Here is a 19,260-nt window from a genome sequence, read left to right as displayed (position 1 = left end):
GGGGTAAAATATCTGACTCTCTGGGATATCATAGTTTGAAAATCAACGTTGTAATAACTAACTAAAGCTAAATAAAACCTAGGCTGGTGGAAATTTGCAGAAAATGACCCCTACATTGTAATTGGTGAACGTGGTATGAGGGTGAGTGTGAAATTGTGTGGTTTCTCAGAGTGGGCTATGGTCTTAAAAAGTTGAGGAACACAGACCTGGAGTATTTCACTCTATCTTAAAAACTGACTATTTAAATCTGTAGTAAAGCCCATCATTGAGGGGTGCCTGGGTGGCTCAGTCAGTTAAGTGGCCAGTGGTCTTGATTTTGGCTCAGGTCATGATATCAAAGGCAAGAGACTGAGCCCCACCTTGGGATCCATGTTGGGTGTGGAGCTTGCTTAAGATCCTCTCTTTCTCTCTCTCTCTCTCTCAAAAAAAGTCAATTTCCTGCCTGTTAAAAAAAAAAGCCCATCATTGATTCAAAATTAAAAAATTTTCATTAAATTTAATATCAAAATATTTAATGTTTGTTTATTTAAAAATTAAAATATTCTGTATTCTTTTCCTCCTATGAGGCCAGGTAGTGAACTTTCTAGCCATTTTCTCCCTAGGTCCCCAAGAGCCCATAGGTTCATATTTTATATGGTTACATGGCTAAATATAAGCTCTGCCCAGGATATTGTGGATGCATATGCTTGTTCAATCATGTGCTCAGCACCCAAGATATTCCAAACAATGAGGTTGAGAAGTAAAAGAAACACAGTCCCTTACTTCACAGAGAATATAGTTGGAGGGAGGAACTGGACAAAGAATCCATTATAGTAAATTGTAACCAAGCACAGATGCTAGGCAAATTATAGTGTAGTGAGGGGATTCAGAGCTGGGCACCAAAACAGCCTGGGATGGGACTTCTAGGGAATGATATTCAAGCTGAAACTTGCAAAATGAGTAGGAGCTATCCAGGCAACAGTGGCTAGGAATTGAGGAAAAGAGCACTTCAAAGCAGAAGGAAGTGTATGTGAAAAGCCCCAGAGAAGAGAATACAAGGAGTTCTCTGGCTGGAGCCGGGCACTGGAGGTGGGGCTGTGGCTGAACAAGCAAGGTTTTGACAGACAAAATGAAGAATCTGGGTGTGGGGGGCGATGGAAGATACTGAATGCCTTCAAGCAGAAGGGGGTGTTATGATTTATGTAGAATAATGATTAAAACAGAGAAGGGTAAACAAACAGATAGTGAGGTGCTTTACAAAAGTTACATCATTTAATCATGATAACAACACTGTCATGATAACAAGGAGTACTGTGATTATCTCCATTTTACAGATGAGGAGCCAGAGGGGCCAAGTAAGGTAAAAATCTCACTCATGATGACACAGCTAACAAATGAAAGAGCCGAGGAACTCAAAAGCAGTCTGCTTCTGGGATCTTTCTCTTAGCCTTTATGTTATGCTGTCTTTAGCAGTCAAGGATAGTCAAGAATGACACATAGGTTTCTAGGTTTACAAGATCATGGAGTCATTTATTGAGATGAGAGCATTGGAGGAAGAGTAGGTTGTTGTGGGAGCAGATGCTTTGGACAGAATGAGTTTAGATGCCCGGGAGATATCCAAGAGGAGATGCTAAGTAAGCTTCAGAAATATGAGTCCTGAAGACAGCTGGGAGCAGACATTTGAGGGGGGTTTGTGGGGGTGGAGGGTAGTTTAACAGTGGAAACATAAGTCTTGGGTATGGTTGGGATCACATCCTAGAGTGCATATAGTGTTCTGCCCTGAAAACCCTGGAGAAACTCAACATTTGAGGACCTCGATGGAATCTCAGAAAGAATGACCAGAAAGGAGGGGGAAACCCAGTAAAGAGAATTCTACAAGTCCTAGGAAGAAGTGGTCAGAGCATCAAAGGCCACAAGAAACTCAAGGTAGACATTGAAGTGTCCATAAGATGCAGCAATTAAGTGGTTATCTGGCAACACAGTGAAAAAACTTCCAGTGGAGTTTATTGGTGGAAGGGACACGGGAGAAGGTGGCAGAAATGTGATCACGTGTGTTTAAAGTGAGTGGGAAGTAAAAAGGTTTAAAAAGAAAAGATTTCAAACAACAAGTTGACCTTAAAAGGGGAAGACAGTTCAATGGAAACCCAGGGGCCAAGGGGCTTTGGATTTTGGTTTTTGTTTTTTTAAGATGGGAGAGAAAAGAACGTGGTCCAGTGGTGAGAGGAAGAAGGGAGCCGAGAGGGTGAGGTTTTGAATCAGGAGAGTGAAGGGGCAGCCAACTGAGGAGCTGAGGTTCTCCAGGTTTGACAGTGACGGGACTAACCCCTGCCACAATTCAGGCTTGAAAAGTAAATGAATAAAAATTAGCCAAGTCTCTTAGAAGCACTGTCCCTGGAACGTGGCTGCAGTGGTCACAAGACTTCCTGTGCAAGAGTGCATTTCCCGCTGGAAGAGAATCTCCTTCATTGTGAAGCTTTGACAGTTTACCCCAATAAAAATTCTATCTGAAGAAGTTTAGAAGCAGGCAATTATCCCTTTGTAAAAGGCACATGACTCTAAAGTTTCTTCGCCTCCCAAACAGCAGTACTAAATTTAGACATTATAGAATTTTAGACTCCTTTTTATCTCTTGAAAATGATATTAAAATGGAAGTGCTTATTTAACTGTCCTTTTATGGCTCAAAAACTATTACCTGAGAGGGGAATTGCTAGCACTTAATAACCCTTAGCAGGCTCCAGACATTTAATTGTTCCCCACAGCACCTCTGTAATGTAAAAGCATATGAGCTGCTAACATTCCCAACTTGCAGAGGACTATTAGACCAACGTTGACAGGCAACCAATGTTAGTGCTGTAAGGATTTAGGCGACATGTAACACTCAAGCCTTTGCCTGTGCAGTAGGTGTGCTCATGTGTGTATTGAGTTAAACTTACTTTCTTTTAGGGATGTCTGGTTGGTTTAGTTGGTAGAGCATGACTGTAGTATCAGAGTCATGAATTGGAGCCTCACATTGGGGGTAGAGTTTGCTTAAAAAAAATCTAAAAATTTAATTTAATTTAATTTTTTTTTTTTTTTGCTAATAGCCTAAGCCCTATATTGCAAAGAGCAGGGCTATAGAGATTGGTTTTATTTCAACTCATTATTTAAATGGTCTTGTTTCTAAGATGGAACAGTAGCACAGTTTTCCTAGTTGTTCAGGAAATGAAGACAGAACACAGCACTTGGTCCATGGCAGGGGGCAGAAGGGAGAGGACTTCTTTCCTGTTCCCTCCCTCATCCCCATCACACATATGCTGGTATATAACTATCATTGGCTCTCTGGGGTGGCAGGGGGATTGGCATGCCTAGAAATAGTTGATATTCTCCAGACTCTAATCTTTATAGACCTTCAGGGCCATGCATACAGTGATATAGTGGTAGGGAATAAAATCACTGCTGATATTGCTTGAGTAATTTCTGAGCTTAAAGACACTTGGATGTTCACCTAGTTCAATGTTCTCATGTTTTAGATAGTTGTGTTCATAAGTAGTGACAGAGCCAGGATGAGTTGGGTTAACTTTTCTTCTACTAGTAGTCTAGACAAACATCCTCATTTTAGCCCCCTCCTAAATATTTTATTCTATAACTCTGATATTGGCACCTACGAAAACCATGATGTCACCGAAAATTGTGATAGAGTGAACGACTTAATTTCAAAAATTTTAGGTTGTAAAAATTATAATTTTTAAAATACCTGCCCTCTTGGAGGCTTTTACTGTGTGTCAGACGGTGCGTGCATGTTCTCACTCAAGCCGCACTAGTCAACGAGTCAATGCTGAAAGGACCATCACTACCACCACTTTATTTAAATATCTTGTCCAAGATCACACTGCTAGAAAGAGGCAGAGTTGGTACCCCAAAACCAAACCTCTGACTCTGTATTAGATTCAGAAAAAAAAGCTAAAGGCAAATGATATTTTCACATTTCCTTTTTGTCTTAGTGCTATTTTTTCTCTCTCTCTTTAAAGTTTATCTCTCTCTCTCTCTCTCTCTTTTTTTTTTTTAGTAATCTCTATGCCCGAGGTGGGGCTAGAACTCATGACCCTGAGATCAAGAATTGCATGCTTCTCTGACTGATCCAGCAAAGCACCCTTATTTTTCCTCTTTTTGTTCCCAAACTTATTTAAGGGTCTTGAAGCTAATTAAAATATATTTCTTATATGCTAACTACCAAATTCTGGGCTGTCATAACAGTTGCTGAATGGTCAGATAATGTAGAGCCATAATTTGGTGAGTTAGAGGAATTATTCTTCAGCTCTAGTCAAAACCTCTGCTCAGCCTCAGATCTATATTCTTTCACTTCCTTTTTGTGGCTATGACTGACTGGTCTTCTCATAGACATCACAGTCATATTATCTCAAAACCTGAATGCCCCTAATGTTTCTCTTTCTTCTGTAATTACTATCAGCAACATCACTACTTTCATTCCTAAAAATCTGTCAATGGCTTCCTTTTGCCTTTAGAATAAAGAACAAATTTCTCATTATTGTACACAAGGCTCTTTATTACTTGGCTTCTGATTACTTCTCCAGCTATGAATGTGAATAATATCATTAAAAAGAAAGTGTGCATTTTAGAAAAGTGAATAGAACAGAACCCCGCCCTCCCCACCCTGCAAAAGAAAACTCTTAAGGGGCAGTAAGAAAACTTTGCAAGGAAGACTGAGGAAGGGCCAAAATGGGAAAAGGAGCACGAAGAGAAAGTGTCACCACAGAATGCAGGGGACATGGACATCAACAACTGAATACCAGGACAAGTTATGAAAGGCTGAAAATATATCCTACTGGACCTAGCAGCTAGAGTGGTTTGGGTGGCCCTGTGGCATAGACAACAAGACTGAAGTGGTTTGAGTAAACAAGTGAGAAAATAGAGGACTCTAGACTATCCTTTTTAAGAAGCTTAGCATCAAGGTGTGGGAAAGGGTAGAATATCACTGTCTTCATATAGTCACTGTGTAAACTAATCAAATCATACATATGACATTTTGTAAATCTTAAGTTGTCCCAGTAGAAGAGCCTGGGCTTTGAAACAAAGAAACCTAATTCTGAACCTAACTCTGTCACATAAAAACCAGTTTAACAAGAGCTCCATTTTCTCAGTCTTAAAATGGAAATATTTATTCAACTTTGAATGGTTGGCATTAGTATTAGTAACACAAATGAAAGCACTAGCAGAGTGCCTCAGATAAAGGAAGGCAAAGTCATATACTCTTAGAGGAAGATAATTTCCTATAAACCAGACTTTGGAGGAAGGGGAGCAGAAAATTATAAGCCACATCATCTTTGGTATAAAAATTTGCAATGTTTAAACTCTTTTATGGGCTGAGATTTCTACATTTCTGTAGTTTCACATTGAGTTCTAGCCAATAGAACCTTTTCAAAATTTTCTCAGACGTTATTAACCCCTTTACGGTGTAAAGACAACAACTGAGAGGTAGTCATTTAGAAGACTGGAACATCCACAAGACCATAAATTATGTTAGTTGCTGGGATATTTATTAAACATTAAATCTGATTTATACCTGTTTTATAAAACTTGTTACCATCCTGTTCTGCATATTGTAAGCCTAGAATGATCCTTGCATGGTCATTATTTCACGATGTTTCCTATAAGATACTGGAACTTCAAACAGTTTAATGTTTATCTCTTTGGGAATGTAATCATTAATCTGAAAACAATTCTGATTAACTAGCTGTCATGAATGACAACTGCTTTTATATATAAAAAGGCCTGAATCCCTTTGTTAGCTGGAGAATCTTCAGGGCTCTGTCTGAACTTCTCCATTTGGGTGCACTTGGATAGTAAGTAACTTGGTGCACGTGGTGATTACAACAGTTTCATTATCTAAAAGCATTGTGACTTGATCGTAAGAGCCACATCCTGATATCAGGACTTGATTGCCATACATTCCTTTCTACCAAGAGGTTGAATCAGTATCTTTCCATCTGCAACACTTGATACAGCATTCTTGATGACAGTTCTGCTTAGGTGACCAGAACTGTGATGTTTGCTAGGTCACACTGGTACCTACAAAGAATATAGGGACAGGGACATGAAATGCATAATCAAGAGTAATTGTCCATAGACAGGATTGGGTGATGTCTGAAATACACTTGGTGTACTGTAAGTTATTTCATTCCTCAATGCAATTCCTCAATGAAATGTGCTGATCCACCGCTAAGAGGCCTGACAATATTTATTGTGACGTGGACAATAGGGCCTTATTGGAAGTATTTTCCAATGTATTAATTTTTTTAAATGTTTATTTATTTTTGAGAGACAGAGAGACAGAGCACGAGCAGGGGAGGGGCAGAGAGAGAGTGGGAGACACAGAATCTGAAGCAGGCTCCAGGCTCTGAGCTGTCAGCACAGAGCCCGATGTGGGATTGGAACTCACGAACCGTGAGATCATGACCTGAGCCGAAGTCGGATGCTCAACCGACTGAGCCCCCCAGGCACCCCCCAATGTGTTAATATTCAAATGGAAGTTTTCCTTGATCACATTGGGAAACATCTCTTTTACTCCAGATTCATTTAATCCAGTGCTAACTCCATATCCTCACATAGGGCAGTTCTGCTATTTAGTCTGACTCGCTAAAGAGAATGTTGAGATTTAGAATATCCCCATAAACATCTGCCCCTTCTTGAAATTTGACTTCTTTTGGGTAACATAATCTTACTTCCCCTAAAGTTTCCCTTTTTTAAATAGAAGAAGTGAAAATTAAAATAATTTTAAAAAGCAATTAATTTTGCTGTCACACTAATTTTTCCTTCTAGCAAAATAAAATAGTAAAAAATTGCTCAGAAGTCAGCACTGCCTATAATAGCATATTTTAGAACAAGACTGCTGATCACTATGCATTTCCCAAACTCTTGGTAGCTCTGGAATCTTTAGAAGACTCTTTTCTCTAGTACTTCTCTACAATCTTGGTCTAACCCATCTGTGAGGATTTAAAAATTCTTCAAACTTATTTGTCCTTTTCTACATCAGTGCCCATGTTCCTATTATTCTCCATTCTCTAGCTATTTTGATTCTCTCTGTAAATGTTTGTATTTATATTTATCTTGGGGTGAAATTAATTTTCAATATATATTGGCAGTATCAATGGTGAACATAAAGAATAGTTAGCTCATTCATTCACAAATATTTGTTGCATATCCGAGGACATAAGAACTGGATTCCAGTGCTAATTCTGCCCCTATTCAATTGTGTGCTTTTGGATAAGTCATTTTACATATTTATTTCAAATACAATTATTTACAGATAATTCTTACCAATCTTTATTAGTTATAGGAGTTTGTTCAGTACATTTTTGTGGCCTCCAAGAAGCCTGAACCATACTTGTACAGAATACAGACACAATGATGATTTTTTTTCAATCAATGAATAAGTTTTTCTTTATGTTCATTCAAGTACATTAACTCTGTCAGTCACTGGGTAAACAAAGGTGAAGGACTTAATTGACTACCTGGTATCTTACCCTGAGCTGCCTTTCTAGGGTCATAGCTGCCTATTCCTTGCTTTTTCAATACTTTTCCATTGAGGAGATTTATAATATTAGAGATTATTCTATGTCACCCCTTCTTTAGCCATGCATGTAAATACTATGGTAATTCACAGGAAAACACCAGTGGAGTGATTCTTTTTGTCAGTTAGAGAGGTTAAACAAGTTGTATCTATCATAGCCTGTTCATTTGGTCAAGAACAGTTAACAGGTGGATCTCATCTTTCTTATATTCAACAAACCAGTCACAGAAGATGTTGGAGCATCTTATATCTTCTGATGAGAAAAGAAAAAAAAAGATCTGAGAGACTAGGAAAGGAACAAAACTTTCATATGCTGTTGGAGTATGAGAGCAATCTGCTAATATCTATCAAAATCTAGGACCTGCATATCTATTGAAAAAGTAATTTCACTTCTAGGAATTCATGCTAAAGAAATTCTGGCATGGGAAAGCAAAGATATATGTACAATGATGCCTGTTGAGACATTATTTGAGAAAGCAAAGAAATGAAACAACGTAGATGGATGAAAGGGGAATAGTTAAATAAATAATGGTAGATGTAACACAGCGAGATGCAAAATATTTTTTAAATAAGATAGATCTTATGTGCTCATGCAGAAAATTCTCAGGGCACATGAGTGGCTCAGTTGGTCGAGCATCTGAGTCTTGGTTTCACCTCAGGCCATGATCCCAGGGTTGTGGGATCAAGCCCAGTGTTAGAGCTGAGCATGGAGCCTGCATAACATTCTGTCTCTCTCCCTCTACCCCTCTACTCCACTCATTCTCTCTCTAAAATAAACTAAAAAATGAAAAAAATTTTGAAAAAAAGAAAATTCTGACTAGATTATGTAAAAGATAACTTATAGGTAATATATATAATTTCACTGTTCTAAAGCAAACAATAAAACCAACTATGTATATTTATATTTGTTTGTTTGCATATAAACATGTATATACATAAAACTTTTTCATATAGAAGAAATTATGCATCAAACTTATGAAGGTTGGCGTGCCTGGCTGGCTGGCTCAGTCGGTAGAGCATACGACTCTTGATTTTAGGGTTGAAAGTTTGAGCCTCACATTGGGTGTAGAGATTACCTAAAAGTAAAATCTAAAACAAATAATAAAATTTTTTTTTAAAAAAGTAAAAAAAATAAATAAATCAAAACCTCTGGGCTTTGGGAAATATATTCAGAAATATAGTCTCTACTTAATCTTGGTTTCCTTATTTCTAAAACATGGATAATATCAGTGCCACCCATATGGTTGTCATGAGAATTAAATGAATTTAATACATGTAAAGTAATTATAAAAGTGCTACCTTGTAGTGAGCACTAAATAAAATGTAATAAAAAATTCTTTAAAAAAAAAACATAGGCACAGGCTTCTTTTTCAATTAAAAAAATAAAATAAACACAAAAAAGTAAAATACAAGGACGGCAATGGATATCTGGATCAGTACCAGGGTGGATTTCAGTCTTTCCAGGTTATGAGACAGGCTCAAACCTCTGCTACTCAACAAATGTTGGGGAAAGAGCAAGACTTTGGAAAGCAGGTTACTGGGATCAGTCATGGCCCCTGGTGGTTGGTCGCTACCCTACCCAGAATGTCGACGAAGAGCGAAGGAAAAAACACGTCTCTTTTGGCCCTGATTTGTTTCCCACTCAAAGAGAAGTGTCGTAGGGATGGCATCCTAAGCTCTTTTACATCCAATATCTTAACATCCTTAAACCTCAGACACTAATTTTGCTGACGTCACTTGCCATCGGCAGCCCAACATTAGTAGTGGTTTTATGTATTGTGTTTCTGGGGCTGCGCTTTGCCTCCTCCCAGCCACATCCGTGTACAAACACGCTCTCGTCCTTCAAGTCTTCAGCTTTGGCATCACCTTCATTATGCAGTCTTTTCTCGCTTTCACCAGTGAATATTACACCCTAATGCAAAAAATTAGCTGCATTTTTTGGGTACGTGTATATGTTTATATTGAATATTATATATTTTTTCATTCATCCAGTTTCATGGGCATGGGACCTATATAGTCATACAGGGCCACGGTTGGTTTAATTCTCTGCTGCTGCTCTCTTGAAATTACTTAACCTTTTTTTAACAAGGGCCCTGTATTTTCATTTGCACTAGGCCTTGCAAAATACATAGCTGGTCCTATTTTCAAATTACACTTGCAATTCTATATTGTATATAATTATTACTATTCTAGATGAGGAAACAAAGTCTTTGAATGAGTAAGTAACTTCTTTTCAAGGTTCCATAACCGCTCTATTGTAGACTCAGGTTAGAGTCTACCGACTAGTTACAAGAATTTCTCACCTGCATCAGGGTCACCTGGAGGGCTTATTAAAAGTGCAGATTCACAGACCACATTCCAGGGCCTAATAAAACATACTTTTTATAAGCAGGGTCTTGGAATCTGCACCTTAAGCAACTGTTCCACTGGTTTAGAGAACAAGATTATATTCAATTCATCTCTAATTTTAGAACCTAGCATAGGCCTTCACTCACAGCAGTCACTTAGTACATGTTATGCTGACTAAGTGAGTGTCATTCAGTTATAGACAGATCCAGCATTGCTATTGCAGAATAGCACCAGGGTTTTTCAATTTTCAAAGTGCTTGAGAGTTTAAATGCTGGAAGCCTTATCAGCAGCTACAGTTGAGACATTTTTGCCACATACTTGCTTGCCATTGAACATCCACATGGAATCCCTGGATATAAAACCGTTAAGTTGTTGCAGTTCTTAAGATTTCAGAAGGACTTTTCTGGCCAGAGATTCAGAATCACAAATGCATAGTGGTGTCAAAAGGTCAATCTCATGATATTATTGGGAAGGTGATTACTGAAATCAAGATTTAACAAATTAAATACTTTGTGGACTTTGATGTAAGGAAGACACAAAACTCAGCACTTCTAAAATGTTCATGACCAGATGGAAAGCTATTTAGTCATTTAAAAATGCTAAGAAAATTTTTTGACATAGAAAAAAAAAATGCTGATACTATACATAGAAAAATTAAGATTCAAAATTATATCTACAGAGTGATTCTAGTTCTTTTAAAGTGTATAGAAAAAAGAATATGAAAATAATGCCAAATGATGATGAGATTAAGGGTGTTTTATTTATATAATTTTCTCTAATTTACAGTGGGCTTCCTGTTCTTTTTGATTAAAAGTAAAACCGAAAGCCTTTATCTTACTTGCAAATTCTTTTTTCCTTAGCTTAGAATTTCCAGGAATTTCTCTTTCTTATCAAAAATCAAGATGCTAAATTCTGTTACGTCTAGCTCCCAAATGTGTTCAACCCCTGTTCCCTCCTCACTATCTCTATTTCCAGCATAAACTTTTAAAATATGTCTCTGTTTTCTCTGTTTCAAGTCCTATCCCTTCAATGCACATTTCACAATACCAACAGAACCATCTTCCTAAAATATACATCAGATCAGTCCCCTCACTTTTCAGGGCAGTTTAAGAGCTGAAAAGTAAAAACAAACAAACAAAAAAGAGAAAATAACATCTTTGGAATGCTATCGAGAGTGACCTGATTTCATACCTTAGCTTCTGTATTTACTAGCTAGTTACAAGATCCTTTAAGGATGCCCCAGGAAATAGGCATAATAACAGGAGTGTTATTATAACACTATTATAACACTATTATAACAATAATGTTTGCCATTATTGAACAAACACTGCACACACAGTAAGAACAGATACTTTACCATTGGTTAGAGGAGAAACTAAAGCCATGTCACATTGCCTTAGGCAGAGAAGCCGTTAAGTGTTCAACTGGTCTTCCACATGGCTTCTCAGCAGAATACGCCCCACCTTACAAGGTGGTGACCATGTGGTGAGGGGTACAGTCAGCAGCATGTAGGAAGCATGCCAATAGTGGAACCCTTTCTGAAAAGCCTTCCTTTATTGACTTTTACTCATAGAGACTTAAGGTCAAAGCCCTTAATCTGGCCAGGCTCTTTACTCTCTTTTCCCAGCCCTTATCTAGACTCCAGCCACATCTGAGATGACTAGTTATTTCCACATACAAAATCTTCTCATGCCTCACTAGTTATTTTTTCAACTTAATGCCCCTTTAAAATTTTGTTCAAATTCCATTTTCACTGCAAAATCTTTTAAAATCAAAGTTAGTTATTCCATCCTTTAGCCTCCTCCAGTTGAATGCATAAGCCTCTATTACAGCTGTTGCTTAATTCTGTCTTATTTTTTCACCATTTGTGAACACATCAGCTTGCTCCATTAGAATGTAAAAATGTAAGTGACCCAGAATTATGTTACTGATTTTGTGACTAACGAGTGATGGTGCAACCAATTCATCTGGTTGGCTGAGGACTTTCCTGGTTTTAGCAGTAAAAGATCTGCATCCTGAGAAACCGCTCGGGGCAAACCAAGGTATACAGCCTCCTAATGTATAGTGCAGGGCAAAGCCTGTAAAAGATTTATAATACATCATCAGGATAGTCAAGAACTTTGAATTGCCTTTATAAAGAAATCCTTAAAGATTTCATCAGTGTGTGGTCCTTAACTTATAGTTCTTGGCTAATATGAGTCCAAGTACTTAAGACCATATTTCCTTGCTCATCCTATATTCAGAAAATTTATATCCCCTGAGATGGAATATTTTGAATACTGAAAGATTATTTTTAAGAGATGGCTAATCTCAAAAGGGATGAGAAGTTGAAATGCTGCCAGAAAGCGTTGAGTAGGAGGGAAGAAAAATAAAACAATCCAGTCCTATATTAAATAGTCTCTTCATTAAAATGCTATGGATTCATTCTTTTGTTTCACAAAACTGTGTATAATTATAGTATACAAAACCCCCAGATCTTCCTGCTATTAAGTATTTAAAAATATCCATTCCAGATTTTCAAAGTAAGTTTCACATATACAGTAATTATATCACACAAATGTGCCGTGCTTGGATTGTATTTATTAAAACAACTTAAATTTAGACTATCTCTATTAGGGTTGACTTACTATTTCCATAAGGATGGCCGGACATTTCCTGATAGAATAGGAAGTAATTATCTTATGGAAGTTCATGGGTGCTAGTTAGACACCTGACTTCACAAAACATTCTAGAAGAGAAATAAGAAAAGTAGTTTTAGGACTCTCCCTCTCTCTCTTTTTTTTTTTTTAGTACTCTTTTTCGTATGTACACCTCTTGTTATGGTAACACATCTCTAGATTCGGCACAGAGCAGTTGGATGCTGCCTAGCCTGGCAACTCACATGATGCGGTGGGACGAATCATGGAATGAGACTGAGAAGACACAAGACAGATCAGAGGATGATAAGGCGATAGGGGAGTATTAGAGACTATGGCTAATTAAAGAATGCAAGCCTCGACTAAATATATTTTTAAAAAGTACTTTAAACACTCACCTGGTCATACAAAAATGTATCTTCAGGCATGACACCTGGTTTTTATCCCTAACATATTGGCCAGCAAATAACCAATATTCAAGTGCTATATAAAATATAAAATCCTGAGTTGTCTAGAAGTATTTTATAGCTCTGTGTAAGGTGCTGCTAAATACAGAATTATATATCAATTCCACAAATATTCAGTGCCCATTACATACTAGGAAGTACAGATAGAGATACTAAAAGAACTAATTTAATGAATTTATAGCCAAGGGGTTCAATCCATTGAGCGTCTGACTCTGGATTTTGGCTCTGGTCATTATCTCGTGATTTGTAGTTTCGAGCCCCGCTCCAGGCTCCGCGCGGACAGCCTGCTTGGGATTCTCTCGCTCCTTCTCTCTCTACCCTTCCCCCACTCTCTCTCTCTCTCTCTCTCTCTCTCTCCCCGTATCTCTCTCTCAAAATAAATAAATAAAAACTTAAAAAAAAAAGAACTTATAGCCAAGAGAGTAGATAAATTAAAACATGTCCATTACTAACACCACTAACAATACTGATAGTACCCAAACTACCTCTCCACTTTCAGTTTGCATTAATAGTCTATGCAGGGCTTTGTGACCACCTATATTCTTATACATAGTTTTTAAACATTGTTAATGACTAGAAATACTTGGAATTTTAAGTAATTTTGTTTTAGAAACAGAGTACATTTTAACTAGATCAACATGTTTGTTGTGAAATAAACATGCTTGCTTAATTGACGTTAAGGCCTTGTCCAGGTTTAAGATTCTATAATTGGGAAGCACTAAATCATGGAGTCATCACATAAGAGGAAACATTGACCAAGTGACTCAGAGTCACTCTTAGGGCTAGAGCACTTTCTAATATATTTTGAGCAAGTTTCTGTCACGTGAGCTCTGTCTCTCAACCTGGCAGCTTTCTGACTCCATTAAAATTGGACTGTCCTCTGTCATTATCATGGGTCAGATTTTCTTGATTCATCTAAAATCTGAGCAAAATAGGTTTGCAAAGCCTACTGCCAACATTTATTTTAAAGTATAACTCCGCCACTTGATCTGTGACCCAGGCAAACTACTGCACTTAAATTTTAGTTTTCTCATCCTTAAAGTGGTGATGATAAGAACTAAGATTTGTCAGGTTTAAAGGAGACAATGTTTATAAAGCATTTAGCAGAGCCCTGGCATATGTAACATTCCATAAATATTGTCTAGTATTTTGACTGCCATTTCTGCTTCCACACAGATAGGGCCATCTTGTCTTTGTGCCGAGGAATCTTTGATGGTGTCTCCATAACTACCCTTGCCAGACATGTTTGCAGGAGGCATCTCTATCAGGCAGCCACTGAAGATTAGATATGAACCTGGACCTGATTCAGTCCAAGCCCATGCACTTTGTACTTCACCTCAACCCTTGCAAGGAGGTAAGAATCCTATGAACAAACTTGGCTTCTTCTTTTGTCTCTTTTACATTTTGATTTTCTGCTTCATATTTTTCTTATTTAAAAAATATTTTATTTTATTTTTTTCTTAAGTAGGCTCCACACCCAACGTGGGTCTCAAACTCACGTCCCCGTGATGGAGAGTCACATGCTCTACCGGCTGAGCCAGCCAGGCGCCGCTTCAGACTTTTTTTTTTAAGGAAGAATCTTGCAGTTAAAAGAATACTCTCTTTCAATCTTGCAGATTGAAAAATACTCTCCTCTGTGATAAAGCCCAATTTCCCTAGCCTGCCACTGAAGAGTGTGCATACTTTGTCTGGAACTTACTTCTCTAACCTCCCTTCCCCATTCTTTCCTCCCCTTTTGGCACAGCCTACTCCTGCCCAAACTGACCTGTGATTCAACATACATGCAGTGCCCCTCCCATCTACATGCTTCAACCCCAGATGTTCAGCCTTCTCCCTCAACCCCAAATTCTACCCCATTTCCAGGTTCAGCAGCAATGTCAGACCCTCTGGGAAGGCTTCCGAGAACCCTTCCCAAAGAAAGTGCTTGGGCTTTGCACTGAGTCAGATCCAAGTTCACACCTAATAGTCATCTCTGACTAGCTGTGTGTTTGTGGATCCTTAAAAAAATCAGCATTTGGGGTCTTGCCTATAAATAAAATCCTAACCTACAGCAGTGATAGGAAGTCTAATTGCACAAACAAAGTGTATTGGCACCAACCACAAGTCTCAGGTACATCAGCGATTACTTCTTGCCTCAAACCACGCTCATTTCTTCTACTTGCTTATTTATAGACATGGTATAGGAAGAGCTGGACAGCTATTGGGTTAAAAGCAATTTGAGCTGGATCCCTCGTCTCGTTCCCTACAATAAAGTAAATTCTACATGAACCAAGGTTATTTATTTATTTATTTATTTAATGTTTATTTATTTTTGGAAGAGAAGGAGAGACAGAGTGCAAGCAGGGGAGGAACAGAGAGAGAAGGAGACACAGAATCTGAAGCAGGCTCCAGGCTCTGAGCTGTCAGCACAGAGCTGGATGTGGGGCTTGAACTCACACACTGCAAGATGATGACCTGAGCTGAAGTCAGATGCTTAACCGACTGAGCCACCCAGGCACCCCTGAACCAAGGTTTTAAATGTAAAAAAATGAAATATCTAAAAAGAAAAAAAAAGAAACATCAACAACAATAAATGAATGAAATGAAAGACAGGTAAATTTACCTATGAATTTGGAGTGGAGAAAGACTTTCTAAGCAGGATACAACAATCAGAAGTCAACAAATCAAAGGATTGATGATTATAGCTAATTAAAAAATTTCAGTGTTTCTACAGGGAAGAAAGCTATCCAAGTTAAAATTACTTCACCCCGAGAAAATAATTTTGCAACATATATTATGAAGTGCTAACTTTCTTAATTTATAAAGAGCCCTTACATACCAACAAAAACTGAACTGCTGGATACTCCAATAAAAAAAAATATGGACAAAGGATTTGGTCAGGTAGAAAACCCATATGACTAATAAATACAAAATGATCTTCAATTTTGCTAATAAACACAAATTAAAACAAAAACAGAAAATATAATTTGTAACCTATTGGATGGGCAAAAACTGAAAAGATAATATTCAATGTTGGTAATGGTGTCAGTCCACAGGTCTTCTCATGCACTGTTTTGGGAGTGCAAATTGGTGCTACTTTTGTTGAGCACAACTTAGCAAAATTTACCAAAATTAAAAAAAAAGAACATTTCTTTGATTCACTACTTCCACTGCTAAAAATTTAGCTTCAAAATAAATTCCAGACTGACACAGTAATAAGCTAATCACAAAACTTTTTACAATGGAAAAAATTATTCTCTGTTAATAGATGTAAATTGGGTCATGATACATACCAAACGTGAATTTCTAGGCAGTTATTTAAAGAGAATGGTGTTGACAAGGGCATTTCTGAGAAATATTAGGTGGGAAACAAAGTGCAGAAGGAATGTGATTCGTTTGCATAAATTTGAAATGTGGAAGTGGGGTGGGTTGAGTGTGTACCAATAAACATACTCAGATGTAAATATTTTTCTAGAAAACACATAAGAAATAGAGAAGTGTTTACTTTGGGGGAAAGGAACTGAGAAGGGAAGAAGGGGAGATGTGAAATAGAGGAACATTTTTATTTTATACATTTGTAAACCAGTCTAGGGCCCAGTCTAGTATTCACAATTTTGTATATTACAATGAAATTGTATACACATGATAAACAGCTCATCTATTGCGGAAGTTTGTTCCCAGCTTGTCAGTTAGAAAAACTGGAGAGGCCCAAAGTTTGGAGCACTGTCTATAATTTATTAACTGGTTAATAAAAGTACAATTTATTATTGTGTGGAAATTCAGACATTTTTTTTTAGAATGAAAGGCCTTCACAATGTAAGATTGGAGCTACTGGTGATGGAAAATGACAGAAATAAAATACATATAACTATGATGGGAGCTACTTTTGCTGTTGCAAGGGGAATCAGAAAAGGGTAGATGTGGCCTTAACATCAATTTGTGATATTTCAGCTCCACCCTGACAAGTGATCCAAAAATGTCATATGTATTTACCTTCAGTGCCAGCAGCCACAATCCTTCAACATCAGCACCACTTATCACTTTTTAAAATGAAAACTGAAAACACTGCCTTTTTTTTTTTTTAAACTAAGCTTTACATCCAATGTGGGGCGTGAACTCATGACCCTAAGATAAGGAGTCACATGCTCTACTGGCCGAGCCAGGCAGGTGCCCCTGAAAATACTGCTTCATGTGGGGGCCACCACCATCTACATCATCATGTTTATAAATAAATCTGTTTTCTAACAGTGAATATGTGGCTCTGTGAGCTTATCAGTTGCTAAAATTTGAATTTTTTCAAACTTACAAACGAGAAAAGGTTTTAAGCCTCATGCCAGCCTAGTTCCCCACCTATAACTGTTGAGGGTCATTTGCACAATCACAATGGGGATTAATAGGGCTTCCTGGGGCGCCTGGGTGGCTCAGGTCATGATCTCACGGTCCGTGAGTTTGAGCCCCACGTCAGGCTCTGTGCTGACAGCTCAGAGCCTGGAGCCTGTTTCAGATTCTGTGTCTCCCTCTCTCTCTGACCCTCCCCCGTTCATGCTGTCTCTCCCGTCTCAAAAATAAATAAACGTTAAAAAAAAAATTAAAAAAAAAATAGGGCTTCCTGCTACCACTTACGTCATGTATGTAAAAAATGTGCTCAGAGGTTCCAGGGAATGATTCCGGAAATATTCAAATTCTCTGCACAGCTTTTTCCTCATCTCCGTGTCAATTTTGGAAACAGTAAGAGGATTTGTTTGATTAGCCAAGAAGTTGCCATAATCAGTGGTCTGGAGATGAATTTTCACATCTGAAATTAAATGAAACCTCAAATCAGATTAAAATTTGAATATACATATCTAGCTTTTACAATGTTAATTGAGTTTATTGTGACTTTATGATAAATGTATATTAAATTATCTTATTAGACCTTAACATAAGGTATTTATATGATACAGCCTCGAGTGTTACTCTCTAAAGCAATACAAAATTCAATGTTAATACAGATATTCTGATACAACAGAAGAATTTCAGTTATCTAAAAAATCTAGAATTATTTAACACAGCTGAAAAGAACATTAACAACCACCTACTTCTAAGTTTACCTTAGCCGGTTGTAGTCATTTGGAAATAGCTGCTCAGAAAACTGTAGAGAAGGATACTAAGACTCCATCTCAGCTTGATGGAAAAGAGAACTTTATTAGTGATGTTTACCATGGCTATGGAAGGTGGAATGGGCAGTCATCAATAATACCCTTTTATTATAGGTGAAGAAATTGAGTCTCATTGGGGCTAAATGGTGGAGTCAGATAGTAGTAAGGCTTGAATTAGGAGATGGATCTACTTATCTTAAAATCCAACATCATTTCCAGAAGACCATACTAGGCGTCCTGTAAATGGCCATGTTTTTGAATGCCAGGTGATTGCTGAAGCATTAAGTGGGAGAGGAGAGGTAAGAAATGAAGCCAGAGAAGTAAGCAGGGGATGTCCCAAGAAAGGCTTGAATGGCATCCTTCATCCTGAGGATAAGAGGGAGCCACAGTGGGCTATGAATTGATTGCTCTGGGAGCTGATGAGACAGTGGGTTTGAAATTAGGCACTCAAGTGATTCTTAACATATCTGAGATTCAGAGGGCAGGCACTCTTCCTTAGTATCTGGAGTATATTATGCACTGGAAATATTCTTTACCTCACAGCAGAATTCATTTGCTCAATTACCTATTTAATTAACTTAATTTTTAAAAATTATACCCCCCCCCACCTTTTTTTGCCATGTCTTATTTGGCTTTTATTCTAGCAGTTCAGATTTTTATACAATTTGACAGTTTGTATTCTCAGCACTGAGGAATATTTGCCAACAGAAGAAACACAAATGTTATTTCTTTCAAAACCATGATATTTTGCTCATGTGGCATATGTTTCTTCTAAGCAAAATAACTTCCAAACCTTTCAGCTGCCAGTGAGATCCTGAAATTCAACGTCTCAAGTGTTTCAGACCCCATAGGAATCTTGTAATATTGTGGTCAGTGGAGAGGCAAATGAAATAGAAGGAACCTTTTTTTCCCAGCATGAAAACAATCCAAGGGACACTTGCATTCAGATACTAAGAAAATCTCAGGATCTGAACCGTTTGCTCTGAGATGATGATTGACTGCCAATAAGGTCAACAATGCATGTAGTTTTATAGTTTTCAAAATGGGTTCAACATAATTTTTTCTCTGCATTTCCCCAAGTGCTTATTTAAATAGGTTTGTGATAAAAAGGACTTTGTGGTCAAATAAATTTGGAATAAACAGGC

At 37.7% G+C, this 19,260-nt stretch overlaps 1 protein-coding gene across 2 annotated transcripts in view; it reads right to left on the bottom strand.

Annotated features, from left to right (window-relative positions):
• The window catches only part of ATP6V0D2 (ATPase H+ transporting V0 subunit d2), a 47,634-nt gene that overhangs the window by 17,676 nt on the left and 10,698 nt on the right, over positions 1–19,260 (bottom strand). For both annotated transcript variants that reach the window (XM_007084318.3, XM_042973146.1), the window contains exon 2: positions 17,601–17,772. In XM_007084318.3, the coding sequence (XP_007084380.1) occupies positions 17,601–17,772 (172 nt within the window). The remainder of the gene's footprint in view (positions 1–17,600; positions 17,773–19,260) is intronic.

This window comes from Panthera tigris, chromosome F2 (assembly GCF_018350195.1).
Source record: "Panthera tigris isolate Pti1 chromosome F2, P.tigris_Pti1_mat1.1, whole genome shotgun sequence".
Taxonomy (NCBI): Eukaryota; Metazoa; Chordata; class Mammalia; order Carnivora; family Felidae; genus Panthera; species Panthera tigris.
This window is presented reverse-complemented; position numbering and strand designations above follow the sequence as displayed.